Raw genomic sequence first — 18,292 nt, 5'->3', positions numbered from 1 at the left:
AATAAAGGGGAAAAGCAGTCAAGAATGATGCCTGGTTTTTGGCTAAGCCCTTGGCAGATGGAACACACCAACGGAGGAGTGGGGTGAGAAGTTAAGTCTGACACAGGCTTAGTCCAGGAGCCTGAGACACAGCCAGGTGGAGATGCCCACAAGCAGGTGCACAAAACGGCCTGGGCCTCCAGAAAGGAGGCCAGTCTGGAGAAGGGTAAATGAAGCTCAGGGCCAGGTAGTCACTGAGGTGGTAGAGGCCAGTGGGCTTACCCAGAGCCAGGAGGAATTCTCCAGTTGAGGCAATAAGGAACCCATTGGTGGGTGGTTTGTGTTTCCATGATATTAACACAAGGCCCCTAGACAGTGATGTGGATGCCAGTCAATCCAGGTTTTCTAGAAAAGGGCAGTAGGTAGAACCACAAAAGAGGTGGCTTTAGTTTTGGCTCAGCAAAACTTGAGGTTATTTCAGCACTCAACCTTTATTCGCCTTTTCATCTCCATCCATTAAAGAAATAGGTAGACATAGAGATGCATATACATAGAGAATTTGCTTTTTTAAAACAATTTTTTGTAGAGATGGGGTCTTGCCGTGTTGCCCAGGCTGGTCTCAAACTTCTAGCCTCAAGTGATCCTCCCATCCCCAGAATTCTGGGGTTACAGGCGTGAGCCACTGTGCCCAGTCCAGAATTTTCTTTCTTTTTTTGAGACAGAGTCTTGCTCTGTCACCCAGGCTGGAGTTCAGTGGCGCCATCTTGGCTCATTGCAACCTCCGCCTCCTGGGCTCAAGTGATTCTCCTACCTTGGTCTCCTGAGTAGCTGGGATTACAGGCGTGTGCCACCATGCCTGGCTAATTTTTTTATTTTTAGCAAAGACGGGGTTCCCCATGTTGTCCAGGCTGGTCTTGAACTCCTGAGCTCAGGTAGTCCACCCACCTCGGCCTCCCAAAATGCTGTGATTACAGGCATGTGCCACCACACCTGGCCTAGAATTTTCTTAGTAACTTATTTTGGGATCCTCCAAACAAGAGACTGCTTCCTTTTTCTGGGCAAGTTTTATACTTTGACTTTTTTTTTTTTTTTTTTTTTTGAGATGAGTGTTGCTCTTCTTGCCCAGGCTGGAATGCAATGGCATAATCTCGGCTTACTGCAACCTCCACCTCCTGGGTTCAAGCAATTCTCCTGCCTCAGCCTCCTGAGTAGCTGGGATTACAGGTGCCTGCCACCATGCCCGGCTAATTTTGTGTTTTTAGTAGAGACAGGGTTTTGTCATGTTCGTCTGGCTGGTCTCGAACTCCTGACCTCAGGTGATCCACCTGCCTCTGCCTCCCAAAGTGTTAGGATTACAGGCATGAGCCACCATGTCCAGCCTATATTTTGACTTTTTATTAAAATCACTGGAACATGGAAAATGCAGGAGATAGAGGCCAGTCAAAAGATTTCACTGGCCCTTCACTCCCTCAAAAGCAAAATGCTAAGGAATAATCAGCTGTTCTGGGTGTTGCCTCATCCCTCTGGTGAAGTCTTTGGTGGCCCAGAGATTCCTGAAACTGCCATTGGGCATGAGTCACTGGGAGGTGGGGTGGGCACAGAGGAGTTCCATGGATAATCCACAGCCAAGTTCTGTAGGGGCAACCAGCCAACTCTTCCAGAGCAGGGAAGTGTTCTGGTCCCTGGCATAAATGGAGGGACCTTTTAGACAAAATTCTCAAACCTAATGTGGAGCAAAGCAAGCAAGTGTAATCACTAAATCAGCTTTGCTCAAGGGATTTTGTGCATGTTTTGTTTTTCCCCGTCTCACTGTAGTGTTTCTTTTGGGAATGGGGACCCAGATCTTGGAATGGCTTGTTTCGGATTATAATCAGAAATCATTCTGTTAATCCCATCTCCTTCCCAGGAGAAGAGCAAATCATCCCTGGTAATGCCAGAGGGTCTGACACCAACGAAGGCATTTTTCTTGAGGACCTACACCACTGTTTACAGAGTGTGATAATAAACACTAAAATGAAAATGATCCAAAGAGTAAAAATCAATCAAGGATCTATTCAACATTGACTAAGTACCCAACACCGAGGTTAGGGCTGCCTTTTGTTCTTTTTGCTCTCTGAAGTCGGCCTGCAGCAGCCATGGAGCTGGCTAAGCTTTTGTGGACAGGTTGGCCCAAAGTATACATAAATACCCCAACGCAGGAACCCGCTAACACAGCAATTCATGCCCCAGTGCAATCACATTCCTCTAGCAAGTATGTTCAGACCCTGTATCCTGGAGTAAATGTAGAACTGTAGGTCCTCAGGTAAGCCAAGGTAACAAGAACCCCCCCAGGAATAGTGGAAGTAAATCTCTTCCTTTTTAACACTTCTGCTGTAGATAACTCTTCTAGAAGAAGGCATGATCACTTCCAAGTGCTGCAGGAATATCAACTGTAAGCATAAAAAGCAAGGGCTTCAAGCCTCACTAACCTGTGTGACACACTGACAGTACAGACCCCAGCTCTGCCACTTACCACTGTGTGACCTTAGGCAAGGCCTTAACCTCTCAAGCCTCGTTGCTACATCTATAATATGGGCATAGTAGCTGCCTATCTCATAGGGTGGTTGGAAGATTCAAAGTGTGTAAAGGAATTAGCAGAGGTCAGCACATGGTCAGTGCTCAATAAATGTTAGATAAGAAAACCTGCCCTTCCTGCACATGTATCCTAGAACTTAAAATAAAATAATATAAAAGAGAAAATACCCCCCTCAAAAGGTTATTGTAAGTTGGATTCATAGAGCTTTGTGCAAAAATAGGTGGTCTGTATCTGTTAACTGCCTTTCTCTCCCACTATTTTCCTTTTCTGCAACCTTCTTTCTTTGACCAATAATCTATGGAGAGAGGGACATCTGGAATGTTGTTGTCCAAGAGATATGTTGAAACCCAAAGAAGAATTGACCTAAAACCATGTATAAATAGGCAAGCTCCAGGAATGAAAATGAACCCTCCTCCTCTTCTGAGGCAAAAGGCCATCTTTATAAAATAATTAGGCTCATACTGTAATGCCAGTGAGGATTTGTTTCTTTCTTTTCCTTTTAATGAAATTTAATTTTAGGTCTATTACACATAGCTCAACTGTTTCTAATGAATTGGATTAAAATGAATGCAGACACCTTTCCATTTAGAAAAATAAGCTGCATTAGGGATTTAGAATGAAATCAGCTTTGGGTTTTCTTAGTACATCATTTGTTTAAGAAACACAAATATTTGCCTGGACTTCAGTTAGTTCATGTGTGTGAATGCTTTATGTGCATTCAGCTCCAGACAGATCCAGAAGTCAAATCGAAGGGGAAATGCCCTGGGGCCATGTAGAAAGAGCTGCTTTAGAAATTGCTCTCATTATATAAGAGCAGTAATATGGGAGTAGTTACTAACTTGACTATCTCACATTGAGTCCTTACTCTGTACAAAACACTGTTTGAGTGTGTTACATATATTAACTTTCTTAGACTACGACAACCCTGTGAAACAGATTCACATATTCCCATTGTCTAAATGAGGAAACAGGCACAGAGAAAAGTTGCCTGTTCAATCAGAAGGGACAGAACTTGAACCCAGGCAATTTGGCTGGTCCAGAGCAGCACAATTTTGCCTCTCAGAAACACCTGCTGAGCATTCACGCCCAGGTGCCATGCACTGCTGCAAGCTCTTGCTGTACGTTAACTTGTTTTTTTTGGTTTTGTGTTTGTTTTTTGAGACAGAGTCTCGCTCTGTTGCCCAGGCTGGAGTACAGTGGCGCGATCTCAGTTCACTGCAACCTCCGCCTCCCTGGTTCAGGTGATTCTCCAACCTCAGCTCCCGGGTAGCTGGGACTACAGGTGCTTGCCACCACGTCCAGCTAGTTTTTGTATTTTTAGTAGAGTTAAGGTTTCACAATGTTGACCAGCCTGGTCTCAAACACCTGACCTCAGGTGATCCACCTGACTTAGCCTCCCAAAGTGCTGGGATTACAGGCATGAGCCACCCCACCTGGCCCGTTAATTTTTTTAATCCTGGCAATAACCCTTTGCCCACAGGTAGGAGGTGGTAGATACAGCAGCATATGAACTCAGACAATGTGTTCCATTGTTTCAGCTTGGCATTGCTTAAATCAAGCTACATTTTTCATAATTGAATAGAACCAAAAAGTAACACTTTGTTTCTTCTGACTTTACAGTGGCTAACTTAACAGTGAACAGAAAAAAAAGAGCAAAAAGTTTTCTAGAGCATTCCTGGTTCCTACAAACGATTTATTACTTTATTAATGTATATGTATATCATATCATCTATTAACTTATTAATACATGTCCTATCCACCCGCAATGCTGTCACTTCAGGGGGAGGGATGGGCAGTTCTAGATATTATGCATCTTCTCTGTCTCTGTACCTTTTGCGGCCACTGGCCATTCTTCTGTTAACATTGTTGTCTGCATTTTTAAAGCTGGGAATGTAAACTTATACAGAAAGGAAGTCGGTTCTCCCAGCATCATAAAATAAGTAGCATTATGGGAATCCCATGGGAAAGGATAAACATAAAACACATACTCATTTATGGGTGAAAAGTACTAAAGAGCACAGCATTTCAGCTCTGATTTCACGTGAGCCTGACATGATCCATCTCTTCCTTTTATTTGTGTTCCTAATCAGATTTAACATTTCTACACCTGCTTTCCGAGGCTGCATGAAAAATTTGAAGAAAACCAGTGGTGTCGTTAGATTGAATGATACTGTGGGAGTAACCAAAAAGTGCTCGGAAGACTGGAAGGTAAGTGAAGGTTCAGAACCTTGTGAAGGAGTGCTTCCCAGCCAACCCACCTTCTGTATCCATTGACGCAGCAACTTTTGACTTCTTTCTGATAGCACACAGTGTTACAGTGAACTGGCTCATATACACTCCCCATGTGCTTGCAAGATGCTGAACCTTTTCAGGTTTACACATTAAATTTGTAGGAAAGTAGGAAGACCAACTACATACACAAAAACTTACAGATGATTGCTGACTTATGCAGAAAAGTAAGCTCTCTTTCTTTCTGAGGTTACATAAATCACATTAATCAGTTTGGGTAAAGTGAGATAGGGTAAGGTACTGTATTTCAGCCAAGAAATGATTACAATGCCAGTAATTTATTCCATGTTTGCATTTCAGCTTGTGCGATCTGCCTCATTCTCCAGAGGAGGACAATTGAGTTTCACTAATTTGGGCTTACCACCTACTGACCACCTCCAGGCCTCATTTGGATTTCAGACCTTTGAACCCAGTGGCATATTATTAAATCATCAGACACGGGTATGCAGTAGTGCATTAATATCAAACAAGATTTAAACCTGACTCAAAATTTGATGTTAAAAACAACAGAGAGAGTTTGAAAGTGGTGGAGTTGTACTTTTTTTCTATCATCACACAGTAAATGCTATTGTATAGTTCCACCATGAACGTTATTCCCCACTCTGGGGTAGGTCCTCAAAGAAATCAAGTTTAGAAAGTAACATTATAATTTACAGAGTTGCATTTGTGTGTATTCATGGACTCATTTTTATTCTTTTCAGGTATATTTTGTAGTAAGAGTTAAGGTGGATTATAACTACTGTAGTTAATAATGTAGCTTAAAGTTTCAGAGCTCAGAAAGAAAATCAGAGTGTGTCCCTATGATTTCTTTTTGGTTGCATTAAAGGTAGCTCTCCAGATTGCCATTTTGCAGCAGCAGCAGCAGCAGCTAGTTGGACAATATTTATACCTGGGGAATTGGAGAAAATAAGATCCTTTTCTCTTTCCTCATGTACAGCAGAGCCACATAAATTCTCTTCCACAAGGAGATACCATCTATAACTTAAGTGGATTTAGCTAGTGTGGTTATGTAGCTATAGAAGTCACCTAATATTTAGAAATGAATATTTGTGGAATGAGTGGAATTTTTAAATAGAAGTAGAGTATGATTATTTCTGAATTTGTTTATTTAGGATTGCAGAGCACAACAGACTTCTAGCATCTGTCAAGAAAATGGCTGGTGGCTGACTCTGTGGCTCTGTAATATAAGGAAGGCCGCCCCTCTCTGGGTGGCTGACTCTGTGGCTCTGTAATATCAGGAAGGCCGCCCCTCTCTTGGCGGCTTGCTCACCAGTCCCTGAGGTTTTATTTTTAAAATGAGCCCTAAAGAAGCGCATGCTAACATTTAGACTGTGGGGGTGGCTTTTCCATGAAAGCAGGATGTTTTGATCTAGCTCTTATGATACCTAACACTTGTTTCCTCTGCCACGTGTAGGAACAGTTAGTACACAATTCACAAAATGATCGAGAGCAGATGGAAGAATTAGGTTAGCAAAAGATTAGATCCACCCTGGACAATGGGGGAGTCCTGGATACAGCATAGGGACATGGCCCTCAATTTCATAATGGGTTAGCTAAAGATACATATAAGTTAGCATTATTTTATGCAATTCATAATGAATTTTGCCAGTTGAAAAAAAGTCAGCACAAAGTAAAATCAACAATGGCTATAACCACACACTATAAAACTTGTTTTAGACTGAAATCTTACTAAAGAATCACATCTTGTTGAAAACTGCAGAAATTATACTTGGTAGAAAAAACACAAACAAAATTGAAATGACAAGTGCTGAGACTGCACATTTTTAAAATTAATGATTGACAGGAAGAGTCAAATTATCTTGCCCAAATTTACATCTTCAGAGTTCAACATGAAGAATTGGACTTCCCAGAAATAATGACTAGGAAATAAAAAATTTATAATGATTGAAGAGATCACTGTAATATTCTTATATTAAAAATTGAGGAATTGAGTCTTTGCTGTAAAATTTATTTAGCAACGAATTGATCCTGATAGAAATAACTTCAGCCAAAGAAAAATAAAAATAGAAAAATTTAGACTGGGCATGATGGCTCACACCTGTAATCCCAGCACCTTGGGAGGCCAAGCCAGGAGTATCTCTTGAGCCCAGAGGTCTGAGACCAGCCTAGGGAACATAGTGAGATTCTGTGTCTACAAAAAATTACAAACTTAGCCGGCTGTGGTGGTGTGCGCCTGTGGTCCCAGCTTCTCAGGAGGCTGAGGTGGGAGGATCACTTGAGCCTAGGAGGGTGCCACTGTACTCTAGCCTATGCAAGAGAGCAAGACTCTGTCTCAAATAATAATAATAATAATAAGATAAAATAGAAAAATTTAGAAATGATTTAACTGTTTTGTATAGTCAATTGAGAAATTAAATTGGCTTAATGAATGTAGGTCCAAAAAATGATTTTGACAAATTCATTGGTGTTGACATGATTTGCATAAGATTTTTATATTTATAAACATGGAGTCAAATATGCAAAAAATAATCTTTAGAGCAAAAAGCAAACTCAAAGCATTTGGGTCAAAACATCCTGATTGTTTTATACACGGTTTGGATGATAAATTCAGTACAGATACAGGCATAATCCTTATGTGCAAATTAGTTGATGGGTATTTTCTATGATGATTTCAGACAAGCAGCCTGCAGGTCACTCTGGAAGATGGTTACATTGAGTTGAGCACCAGGGATAGTGGCGGCCCAATTTTTAAATCTCCTCAGACGTATATGGATGGTTTACTGCATTATGTATCTGTAATAAGCGACAGCTCTGGGTAAGTGGAATAATACTTCTGTCAGAGCCATGAGTGAGTTTTACTCTCTTTCGTTTAATAGAATTTTCTGGTGTCTTTTTGCAAAATATTTGCCCTTGATACCAAAAATACTTCACTAATAAGTCTTGGCCTTCTTCCTTATTCCGTATCAATTTCTTCATAAAAAAAAATTGCCACACATGGTGGCTCATGTCTGTAATCCCAACAACTAAGAAGGCTGAGGCAAGAGGGTTGCTTGAGGCCAAGAGTTCGAGACCAGTCTTGGAAACATAGTGAAACCATGTATCCAAGAAAAATAAAATAAAATAAAATGTAAATAAATAAAATTTTAAAAATAAATCAGTTGGATGGATAAATTGTGGTGTATTCAAAATGGAATGCTATAAAGCAATGAGAAAGAAGGATCTAGAACTATATGTAATGACATGAATGACCCTCACAAACATAATGTGGAAAACATTGAGTCACACATAAAAGTTCATCTCATATGATTTCCTTTATACAAAGTTCAAAAACAGGCAAGAACTAATCCATTCCATCAGAATTCAGGATAGAGGGAGAGAGGCTATAGAGTTGAAGGGAATGCACAACAGGGTTCCTGGGGTGCTACTCTATTCTATTTCTTTATCTGGGTGCTGGTAATGTTGGTGTATTTCTGTTGCAAAAATTCGTTGAGCTGAACACTTATAGCCTGTGCACTTTCTGTACATGAGGCTCTCATACCACAGTCTTTCAAAATGCCATCTTTGGCAAGATACACCCACTTTAATAAAAATGTTATGTGCAAAAGAAAATACATGAAAAAAGTTATAATGCTCTTTAAAAATAAAGTCTAGTTTCTCTAGTTATTTTAGATAACAAATATTGAATCTGAGTCTTAGACAGTGAGTTGGCCACATGGCAAGGGCCTTTTTTTTCAGCAGTTCTCACCCATGAGTTGCTTTTCTTCCCTTTCAGATTACGGCTTCTCATCGATGACCAGCCTCTGAGAAATAACGGAAGGCTAAAACCCATTTCAAGTTCCCAGCAGTCTCTGCGTCTGGGCGGGAGCAATTTTGAGGGTTGTATTAGCAATGTTTTTGTCCAGAGGTAGGTGATCCTCTCTTTGTGGGTAACTGATGAGAATGGCCCGCCCATGGGAAGGGTATCTCTTTGGTCCAGTTAACAAAGTCAGCTTTGTCTACGTGTGCTGCGTGAGACCCGCATACCACAGTCTTTCAAAATGCCATCTTTGGCAAGATACACCCATTAAAAAACAAACCCACAAAAAACTCCTGGGCCCGGCCTCCTTTTGGAGGAGCAGCGTTAGCGTGAAACCTTGGAAAAGGCCTAATTAAAATTAACTTCATATTATGTCCCTGAAAAGTATTCACTGAAATTTTATTGCATTATAATCAAGATTGTGCAATTAGATTTAATCAGCTCTCCATGGTTTTCAAGGCCAAGGAATTGCATGGACCAGTGCTGTGCTAGGAAACTAAATCACCACATTGAACGTGATATTTAATAGAGAGAGAGTAGCCCTTGGGGCTTCCATGCAAGTGTTTACATATTTTCTTTTGATACAAAATGATTGTTTTTAGATAAGAGGCAAAATCTTCTCCAGAGTAAGGAGAGGGCCTGGTTCTGGCTGTGAACCTCAGGCTGGAATTCTCAGGCTACCATGACAGCCTCCCACCCATTAGGGCTCCATCCTTCTTGGCCAGGATGAGGCTTAGAGTTCTCATTTCCCTCCTGGTTGATGAAACATCTTCCTTGAACATCTAATTCAGGGACTGGAGCAGGAAGTGGGAGGGATGGGGAAGGCCCGGGGTTGTTAGCAACAGCTTACTGCCATGATAAGGCTTGGACAAGAATCGTGAGATAAAGCAAATTTGTCCAAGACTTTCCTCCTCATAGTCAGATAAATCCTTCCATAAACTCACCTCTGAAGTTTCCTTATATTTACCATCATTCAGTATCATCCAGTGCCCAGCTTCCCCCTCTGTGCATATTTTACTTTCGTATTTCCATATGACACCCATTTCAAAGACAGAACTATAGTATCCCGGCCCTCCCACAATTCTGCCACAATCCCGGGTCAATAAAGGTTTCTTGGGCTCCTCTCTGGCTTGTAGAGGTGATATTAAAGTAGGAGATGAAAGTTTCCCTAGGAACCATGACCAAAAGAATGTGTAATTTTTAAAAAAATTATTGATACATAACAGTTGTATTAATACACATTTATGGGGTACATGTGGTATTTTGATACAGGTCTACAATGTGTAATGATTAAATCTGGGTAACTGGAATGTGCTTCATTTCAAGCATTCATCATTTCTTTGTGTTGGGAACATCCCAAATCTTCTCCTGTAGCTATTTTAAATTATACAATAAATCATCGTTAATTTGAGTCACCCTATTGTGCTGCCAAACACTAGATCATATTCCTTCTATCTAACTGCATTTTTGTACCCATTAACCAACCCCTCTTCATACCCAAAACATGTAGTTTTTGAAATGAGCTCTCTCTACCAGCGGGTCTTCCTCGACATGTCCAAGTTTGGCAGCATCTTTCATTTCTGCTCTTTTTCCAGGTTATCACTGAGTCCCGAAGTCCTAGATTTGACCAGTAACTCTCTCAAGAGAGATGTGTCCTTGGGAGGCTGCAGTTTAAACACACCACCTTTTCTAATGTTGCTTAAAGGTTCTACCAGGTTTAACAAGACCAAGACTTTCCGTATCAACCAAGTAAGTGTCCAAACCTAACCCTGGGTTTCACTCCTCCTTGGAGGATTCCCCTGAACCTGCCTTGTGGGAGATATTGGGGAAGGGGGTGAGAGCTCATCAATCCATGAAGTGGGATTGATGGGTTATCAACAGTTTAATCACACCAAAATGTCGAAGTGGTTTTCTTTTTAGCTTGTATTTTGCATCTTGAAGAAAAGTTGGCAAGTTTTGCACTCACAGAACAGAACCATGACTTAGGTTTCTTAATTTCTGTAGCTAATGTCTTGCTGTTTTAACATTTCTGCTGTGTCCCCAGCAGGTCCTATGTTTTTCTATACAATATAAGGGCCATGCTCCTCTTCCTGCCCACAGACCTCCCCTCTGCTCTGATGCAACTCCTATGACAAGATACACCCATACATCTGGGCCTTGTCAAAACCAATGTGGTGTACCCTTGACTGCAGACTAGAAACACCTGGGGAGCTTTAACACCCCAAAGCTTAGGCTGCATCCGACCCAATTAAGTCAGATGCTCATGGAGTGGGTGTATCGGTAGTTTGTGAAGCTCCCCAGGTGATTCTGAAGTACAGCACTGAGAGGGACTGAGAGGAAATGAAACTCCTTATTTGGAGGAGCAGAACACTGTGATGAATTGAACACAGGATCAGGGCTTAAGGAGCTCCTTGCTCTGCTCAAGGTCAACAATGTAACTTTCCCAAGTCTGAGGTTACAATTAATATGGTTAATGGATAACAGTGGGCACCTCGGATCCGCCAGGCACTGCACTATGCACTCCAAGTGGATTTTCTTACCAAATCCTTCAATAACCTTATACTGCAGTGTAGAAAGGTAAGCAGTTCTGCCCAAGCTCCCACAGATGGAAGGTGGAGTTGGAGTTCCAACCCAGGAGCCTGTGGCCTCTTGAGAGCTATGTGCTCCTGTTCAATACACTTTCCACTTAATGTCAACCACATGCTGCTTCTCTACCAATATTTCCCCACTGCACAATGATATGGGAGAGCATGAGCAGATAATACCTAATAAAATACATGTTTTATGCTATTAAGAAGAAATATACTTCATAAATCCAGAAGGGCTGTCATTTTCCCATTATGGGAACATCTTTAGAATTGCCCCATCAAAAATGAAGTCATATATTCACTTTTTCATTGTAAGGCTGAAAGTTATTGAGAGACTAAATTAGCCCAGTGATGGTGAACTGGAGAGAGCAAATGGATTCAAATCTGTTTACAAGATAGAATACACATGACTCAGACAATAATTGAATTGGGAAGACAAGAGAGAGGCAGGAGTTAAAATAATTCTGAGGCACCCAGTCTGGGTTATTGGATGGATGGAGATGTCCTCTCCATGGAGATAGGAGAAGGACAAATATTTGGAGGAAAAGAGAATGAATGGAGTTTGTGGTGTATTGAGTGACAGGAGTCTGCAGGACACCTAGGTGCAGAAATTTGGTGGGAGACTGTCAGGAGTCTCTGTGTGGGCTTCAGCAGATAGGGTAGGACTGGGGCTATTAATGTGGAAAACATTAGCGAATACACTATTTCATTTCCTCCTGTTTTGCATAAGCCCCCAGTTTGGATGGAATAGGACATTAGTCTCTGCCCAGTAGCAGAGAGAATACAGCACAGCTTAGTGGTTAAGTACTGGACTCTGGAGTCAGACCTCCTGGGTTTGCATCCGGCTTTACCATTTATTAGGTATGTGATCTTGGGCAATTGTTAAACCTCTCTCTGGGTCTATTTGCTCCAACGTAAATGAAGATAAATAATGGTAATACCTCATGATGTTGATGTGAGGATTAAATGAAGTAATAAACACAAAATACTTAGAAAAGTGCCTGGCAGATAGTAAGTATGCATTAAATGCTAGTTATTATTACTATGCATGCTACTGAAAACCTAAGTGAAAGGGCATAAGATGCTGCAGGAGTGGTGTGGCAGGAATTTTCCCACCATGGGAATCAGGAGGGTTCTTCTGGAGAAGGTGCCCCAGGAGCTGGGTCTGGAGTGTGGGTCGAATTTAGATGAGTGAGTATTGTTGCTGCCCAAGCAGAAGCCCAAAGCTGGAGGCAGGATGTGGCTGGGACTCACGGGTGCAAGACATGCTGCATGCATCCTCACCAGACTGACTTCATGCTTTCTCTCTCTCTCTTCTCAACACACCCCTCTGAGAGCAGAATCAAATGCCAACCTTACAGGTCAGGAAATTGAGTGTCTAAGAGGTTAAAAAAAAAGTTGCCAAAGAGCACCGTGTCAGTAAATGGCAGAGTCAGGATTCAAACTTAAGACTCTTTTTTCTTTTCCATATTAACTAAATTTTTATTTTTATTTTTTCTTTTTTTATATATATATTTTATTATACTTTAAGTTCTAGGGTACATATGCACAACATGCAGGTTTGTTACATATGTATACATGTGCCATGTTGGTGTGCTGCACCCATTAACTCGTCATTTACATTAGGTATATCTCCTAATGCTATCCCTCCTCCCACCCCACCCCACAACAGGCCGCGGTGTGTGATGTTCCTCTTCCTGTGTTCAAGTGTTCAAACTTAAAACTCTTAAGCACAAAGAACGTGCTCTTCTCCCAGGCGCTCAGAGCTCAGTGGGGATCTTCATCAGTCAAAGCGAAGGGTGGGGATTCACCTTACTAGGGGTTGGTTCAGAAATGGACATGTGGCCCCTCGCTCCTAGACAATGAGCCCTGAGAAGAAGTTGAGGGCATGGCTTCTGATAAAGAATTCCATTTTAGCACAAAGAGAAACCCAGGCAGAATCCATGCTTCTTGTGCTGGACAGTGTAGTGAGGATGTGATTCCCAGAAGCACAAGAAGAGCACAAGATTCAAACTTAAGCACAAAGAATGTGCTCTTCAAGCCACATCATGTGGCCTCTACAGGCTCAGAGAGCCTGGTGAACAGTAGGAAACTTGATGGAGAAAGGAGACTAAGAGAGGTAAATTGGAATCACACCCTGGAGCCAGATCAGGCAAGCCTCATACAACCTACATCAATTGGACATTTTTCTATAGTCAGTGTAACGCCATTGAAAGGAGTCCTGTAAGCAGCTGAAAAGATTAAAGATTACTAAGCTGGTAGCAGCCTGTGGGATGGTTTGGTGTAGGAAAGTTCTAGAGCCAAGGAGTCAGATTGGCAAGCTACTGTAATCATCCAGGCAAAAGAGTCAGGGCTGGCTGGGCACGGTCGGTCACACCTGTAATCCCAGCACTTTGGGAGGCCAAGGCAGGCAAATCACCTGAGGTCAGGAGTTCAAGACCAGCCTGGCCAACATGGTGAAACCCCGTCTCTACTTAAAATACAAAAATTAGCCCGGCTTGGTGGCAGGCACCTGTAATCCCAGCCACTAGGAAGGCTGAGGCAAGAGAATCACTTGAAGCCGGTAGGTGGAGGTTGCAGTGAGCTGAGATCATGCCACTGCACTGCAGCCTGGGCAACAGAGTGAGACTCCATCTCAAACGCAAAAAAAAAAAAAAAAAGAGTCAGGGCTGACTTTCAGGGCATAGGCACTAGAAATGAAAAGGAAGGATTGGAAACAAAATATATCACACAGAAGAAGAGTAGAACATGAGAACTGAATGCATGATAGAGGCCAGGGAGGCGGGTGTCCATGAGGACCAAGATTTTGAGCCTGGATGCTTTAAAGGATGATGATGCCATTAAGAGAATTAAGGGACATTTGGTGGCAAAGGCTGTCTTTCAAAACTGTTCACCTTGATGCTCATGCTGCTGACACACAGAGAAGACTCCAGAGAGGGAGCAAGACCCACTAGTATGAGTCCCAGGCAGGAGCCCAGGCTGGGTTTTAATCTCAGTAGGATCAAGGTTTGGCTGATATAAGTAACTCACTTAAGTTTCTGTTGGGTATGGTAGAACGTCTCCATTCAGCAATGTGCAAGCATCATTTTAAATAACTGATTCAAGTTTGCATTCTGAGCACTATGTACAGGAAATGGGTCAGGGAAGAAAACCCACCCCTGAAGGAATGTGAATCTTTTGGGAAGCCTTTAGCTGCTGATTCAGAAAACTCACTGCAAAATTAATGACTTAAACAATAATAATAATCTCACACAGTGAGCCATGCAGGGGTGGGTGAGGCTTGAGGCCTGGCCCATCAGGAGTTGGCTGTGCTTCCTCTTGGTTCTCTTGGCTCCATCCTGCGTGCTTCTCGGAATCGCATCCGCACCACACTGTCCAGCACAATGAAGCACCAATTCTGCCTGGGTTTCTCTTTGTGCTAATATGGAATTATTTACCAGAAGCCCCGCCTTCAACTTCCTCTCAGGGCTCATTGGCCAGGAGGGAGGGGTCATATGTAAATTTCTGAACCAACCCCTAGTAGGGTGAATCCCCACCCTTTGCTTTGACTGATGGAGATCCCCACTGAGCTCTGAGCGCCTGGGAAAAGTGCATGGGCATTTCAGAACCTGAGCTCTGCGGTGGAGAAAAGAGGGGCAGGGCTGGGGAATCTCAGCTACTTCCAACAATTTTCCTAGTCACATTTAACATCTATTATGGTTGTTTCTCTGCATTAAAACTCAGTCCCATTCAAAAGTTCAAACTTCTCTGCATGAGTCAACTCTGATGGAAGTGGGGACAGGATGTGGTCCCCTCCCTTCTCTCTCTCTCCTGCTATCTTGGTCCTTTCACCTACCCTGTTGCCCAAGTGAATGGTTGTTAGCGGAGGTGGCCGCAGGTTTGCAGCTCCATGTTTCACTGGCAGGCTGTGGGTGTCTCGGTACCGCTGGCCAAATGCTGGCTCCCTCAAGCGACACTGCGGTTCTTCCGATTCTCAGTGGTGGAAAGGGGCACCAGGCAGCCACTGGTCCCAGGTGCAGCAGCTTTCAGAGAAGAACCCAGACTTGTGTAAGATGAGAATAACATGCATGCTCCCCAAAGAAGGAGGGAGAGAAAAGGAGGATATTTAGACTCTCCCAAACTTTGTTTTCCCCAAAAGAATGAGCCCCTCTGCCTCCTAGCCCTGTCTTACACCTTCCTGGTGGCAAAATGCTCTCAAATCAAAGCCATACTAGGGCACTGATAGGGATTGCGAGGATCTGGCTTCGGGAAAGGTTAAAGAGCTAAATAAAGAATGAGCTCTCCGTTCTGCCCACTCCATGCCAGTCAGTGACCCGCGGGAAGGGCTCTCAGTGGAAACTTCCCATCTCCATGGTACCATTTCCTAGGCCTTCTATTGCCCTACTGAATTCCTCACTTAGGATCAAGGGTGAAAATTAAGCAACGTACTTAGCAAGATAAGCATTCTTCACTCTTTCCTCTGATAATTGTGTTGCTCTTTTCTCATGCAGCTGTTGCAAGACACACCAGTGGCCTCCCCAAGGAGCATGAAGGTGTGGCAAGATGCTTGCTCACCACTTCCCAGGACCCAGGCCAATCATGGAGCCCTCCAGTTTGGGGACATTCCCACCAGCCACTTGCTATTCAAACTTCCTCAGGAGCTGCTGAAACCCAGGTATTATTTAGCTTTCCTGCCCCAGCACCAACTCAGAACCTGACTCTGCGATTCCACCGCAGGGAAGTCTGACTGCCATGACACCATGCAGCTGTCTCTAATGAAGGTGGCACTATCATTTTTGTGCAAAGAGGTGCTGGCCTGCACAGGACAGGGAGAATGATTGCCTGCCATGTGCTTTCCCAGCAGCTGGAGGCAACTGTGACGACAGCGTACTTCTCAGAGGCTGAAACAATCAGCTCAGCTCTGGTTTAGAATTGATGGTGTTCTAAAAATAAGGCTGACTTTTTTTTTCTAAAGCTGCTGTTTATTTCCATGACAAATTACCTTTCTTTTCTTGTATTCTGTAGTGAAACTAAAATCATTCTTTTTTGGTAGATGCAGTGCCAGATAGATCATTTTTAGAGAATACATTTGGCCTTTTTGTGCTAACAAGTTGCACCTCTTTTGGGGAGGAAGGAATGAGCAGAAATATTAATTATGTCAGAAAAAAATTAGAAAAACAAGATTTGTCATTTTCAGGTGATTTGAAGGAGCCACAGATAAAAAGGTACTGACCTTTTCTTCACGGCTTTCCCACAGAGGCAGAATTGCCCGGGGGCTAAAAGGACCTGGCTCTAACATCTGGCTTTCAGTCTTGCTTCACCACTTACTGGCTGGGTGACTCTAGGCCACGTGCCAGGGCAGCTCCTCTGAGACACAGACACTAAGATGGGATTAGATGGGCAAGAGGTTCACTGTGGGGAAGCCTGTGAAAGATGACCAGAAGGGGACAGAGACGGGGGCAGGCAGGGAGAGCCCGCAGATGGCTGTGGGCCTGCAGATACTGTGAGGGGAGGGTGCAGGGAGGACAGAGCCAGGTAGGAAGGGCCTCAGGCTGCAGTCCAGCTGTAACACAGTCTCAGCCAGGTGCCTGCAGTGCCCCCAAGCGGAGATCATCTCTGAGAAGAGCTCAGTGTTGGCCATAAATGGCCTCTCTCTGCCTGTGAGCATGCATCACAGGCAGAGAGAGGTAAAGGTCAGAGAGAGATTGACTGCCAAGCTCTGAAGGAGAAAGCCTGTGTGGACAGCTCCACGTCTCCAGCTGCCCCACGGAAAGTCTTGGGGTCCCTCATTTTCCAAAACTGTGCTAGTAGAAGCTAAGGCAGAAGGAGAGGAGATTGTCCCTCCAGTTGTCCCCTCCCCTGGCTACTCCTTGGTGGGGAGGTCCCACTCCCCACCCCTGCTCTCTTGGTCAAGCTGACCTTAATGATAATGACCTCCCTCTTTCTTTTCTTTTCTTTTTTTTTTTTTCTTTTTTGAGACGGAGTCTCGCTCTGTCGCCCAGGCTGGAGCGCAGTGGCTCAATCTCGGCTCACTGCAAGCTCCGCCTCCCGGGTTCACCCCATTCTCCTGCCTCAGCCTCTCCGAGTAGCTGGGACTACAGGCGCCCGCCACCACGCCTGGCTAATTTTTTTTTTTTGTATTTTTAGTAGAGACGGGGTTTCACCATGGTCTCGATCTCCTGACCTCGTGATCCGCCCGCCTCGGCGTCCCAAAGTGCTGGGATTACAAGCGTGAGCCACCGCGCCCAGCCTTTTTTTTTTTTTTTTTGAGACGGAGTATCACTCTGTCACCCAGGCTGGAGTGCAGTGGCGTGACTTGGCTCACTGCAACTTCTGCCTCCCGGGTTCACACCATTCTCCTGTCTCAGCCTCCTGAGTAGCTGGGACTATAGGTGCCCACCACCACGCCCAGCTAATTTTTTTGTATTTTTATTAGAGACGGGGTTTCACTATGTTGGTCAGGCTGGTCTCGAACTCCTGACCTTGTGATCCGCCCGCCTCGGCCTCCCAAAGTGCTGGGATTACAGGCGTGAGCCACCGCACCCAGCCAACCTCCCTCTTTCAAGAAACTGCCTGGACTCCCCTTTCCCCAGCCTCCCGCCTCTGGCCTCCCCCTTGTGGCCTCTCCATCAGCTTGGCCCTCCCCTCCCTGGCAGCTTCTCTCTCAACACATTCAGTGCAGTGAGTTACCAACTTCTGATGATTCAACCCCTGTGCCTTCCCATCCAACATTAAACCGTACATCATTAATGAAAAAGTAACATTTTAAAAGGTAAAATTTTTTAAAAAGTCAATCAGTAAATATAATTTTCAACTTATATTTTAGCCCCAAATGTTGTAGCAATCAGTTATTTTCAGAAAGTTGTAAGAGTTGGAGGATTCTGTTGTTCTCATTCTGATTTACATTCTAGCAGTGTTCTGACACTCCTTTAAACTGGTGCCATTGCTTTACCCCTTTGGTGAATGTATAAAAATGCTCTTTAGCTCTCTGCCCTACCCTCCCATCCTCCAGCAATGAAGAGTCATAGCTACAGTATCATGTACTGGGATCTGAATCCACTGCTGCCTTTTCTCGGGTGTTAGTCAGTTAGTCTTTTATGAAAGAAAGTTGCTTTAGGAAACAGT

General features: G+C 43.6%; 1 protein-coding gene across 5 annotated transcripts in view; it reads left to right on the top strand.

The window, feature by feature from the left end:
- The window catches only part of LAMA3 (laminin subunit alpha 3), a 274,538-nt gene that overhangs the window by 243,026 nt on the left and 13,220 nt on the right, over positions 1–18,292 (top strand). For all 5 annotated transcript variants that reach the window (XM_030810644.1, XM_012506378.2, XM_030810643.1 and 2 more), the window contains 6 exons: positions 4,645–4,762; positions 5,144–5,284; positions 7,480–7,619; positions 8,577–8,708; positions 10,196–10,349; positions 15,679–15,842. In XM_030810644.1, the coding sequence (XP_030666504.1) occupies positions 4,645–4,762; positions 5,144–5,284; positions 7,480–7,619; positions 8,577–8,708; positions 10,196–10,349; positions 15,679–15,842 (849 nt within the window). The remainder of the gene's footprint in view (positions 1–4,644; positions 4,763–5,143; positions 5,285–7,479; positions 7,620–8,576; positions 8,709–10,195; positions 10,350–15,678; positions 15,843–18,292) is intronic.

This window comes from Nomascus leucogenys, chromosome 4 (assembly GCF_006542625.1).
Source record: "Nomascus leucogenys isolate Asia chromosome 4, Asia_NLE_v1, whole genome shotgun sequence".
Classification (NCBI taxonomy): domain Eukaryota; kingdom Metazoa; phylum Chordata; class Mammalia; order Primates; family Hylobatidae; genus Nomascus; species Nomascus leucogenys.
Note: the sequence above shows the minus strand (reverse complement) of the source record. Positions and strands in the feature narration are given on the sequence as shown.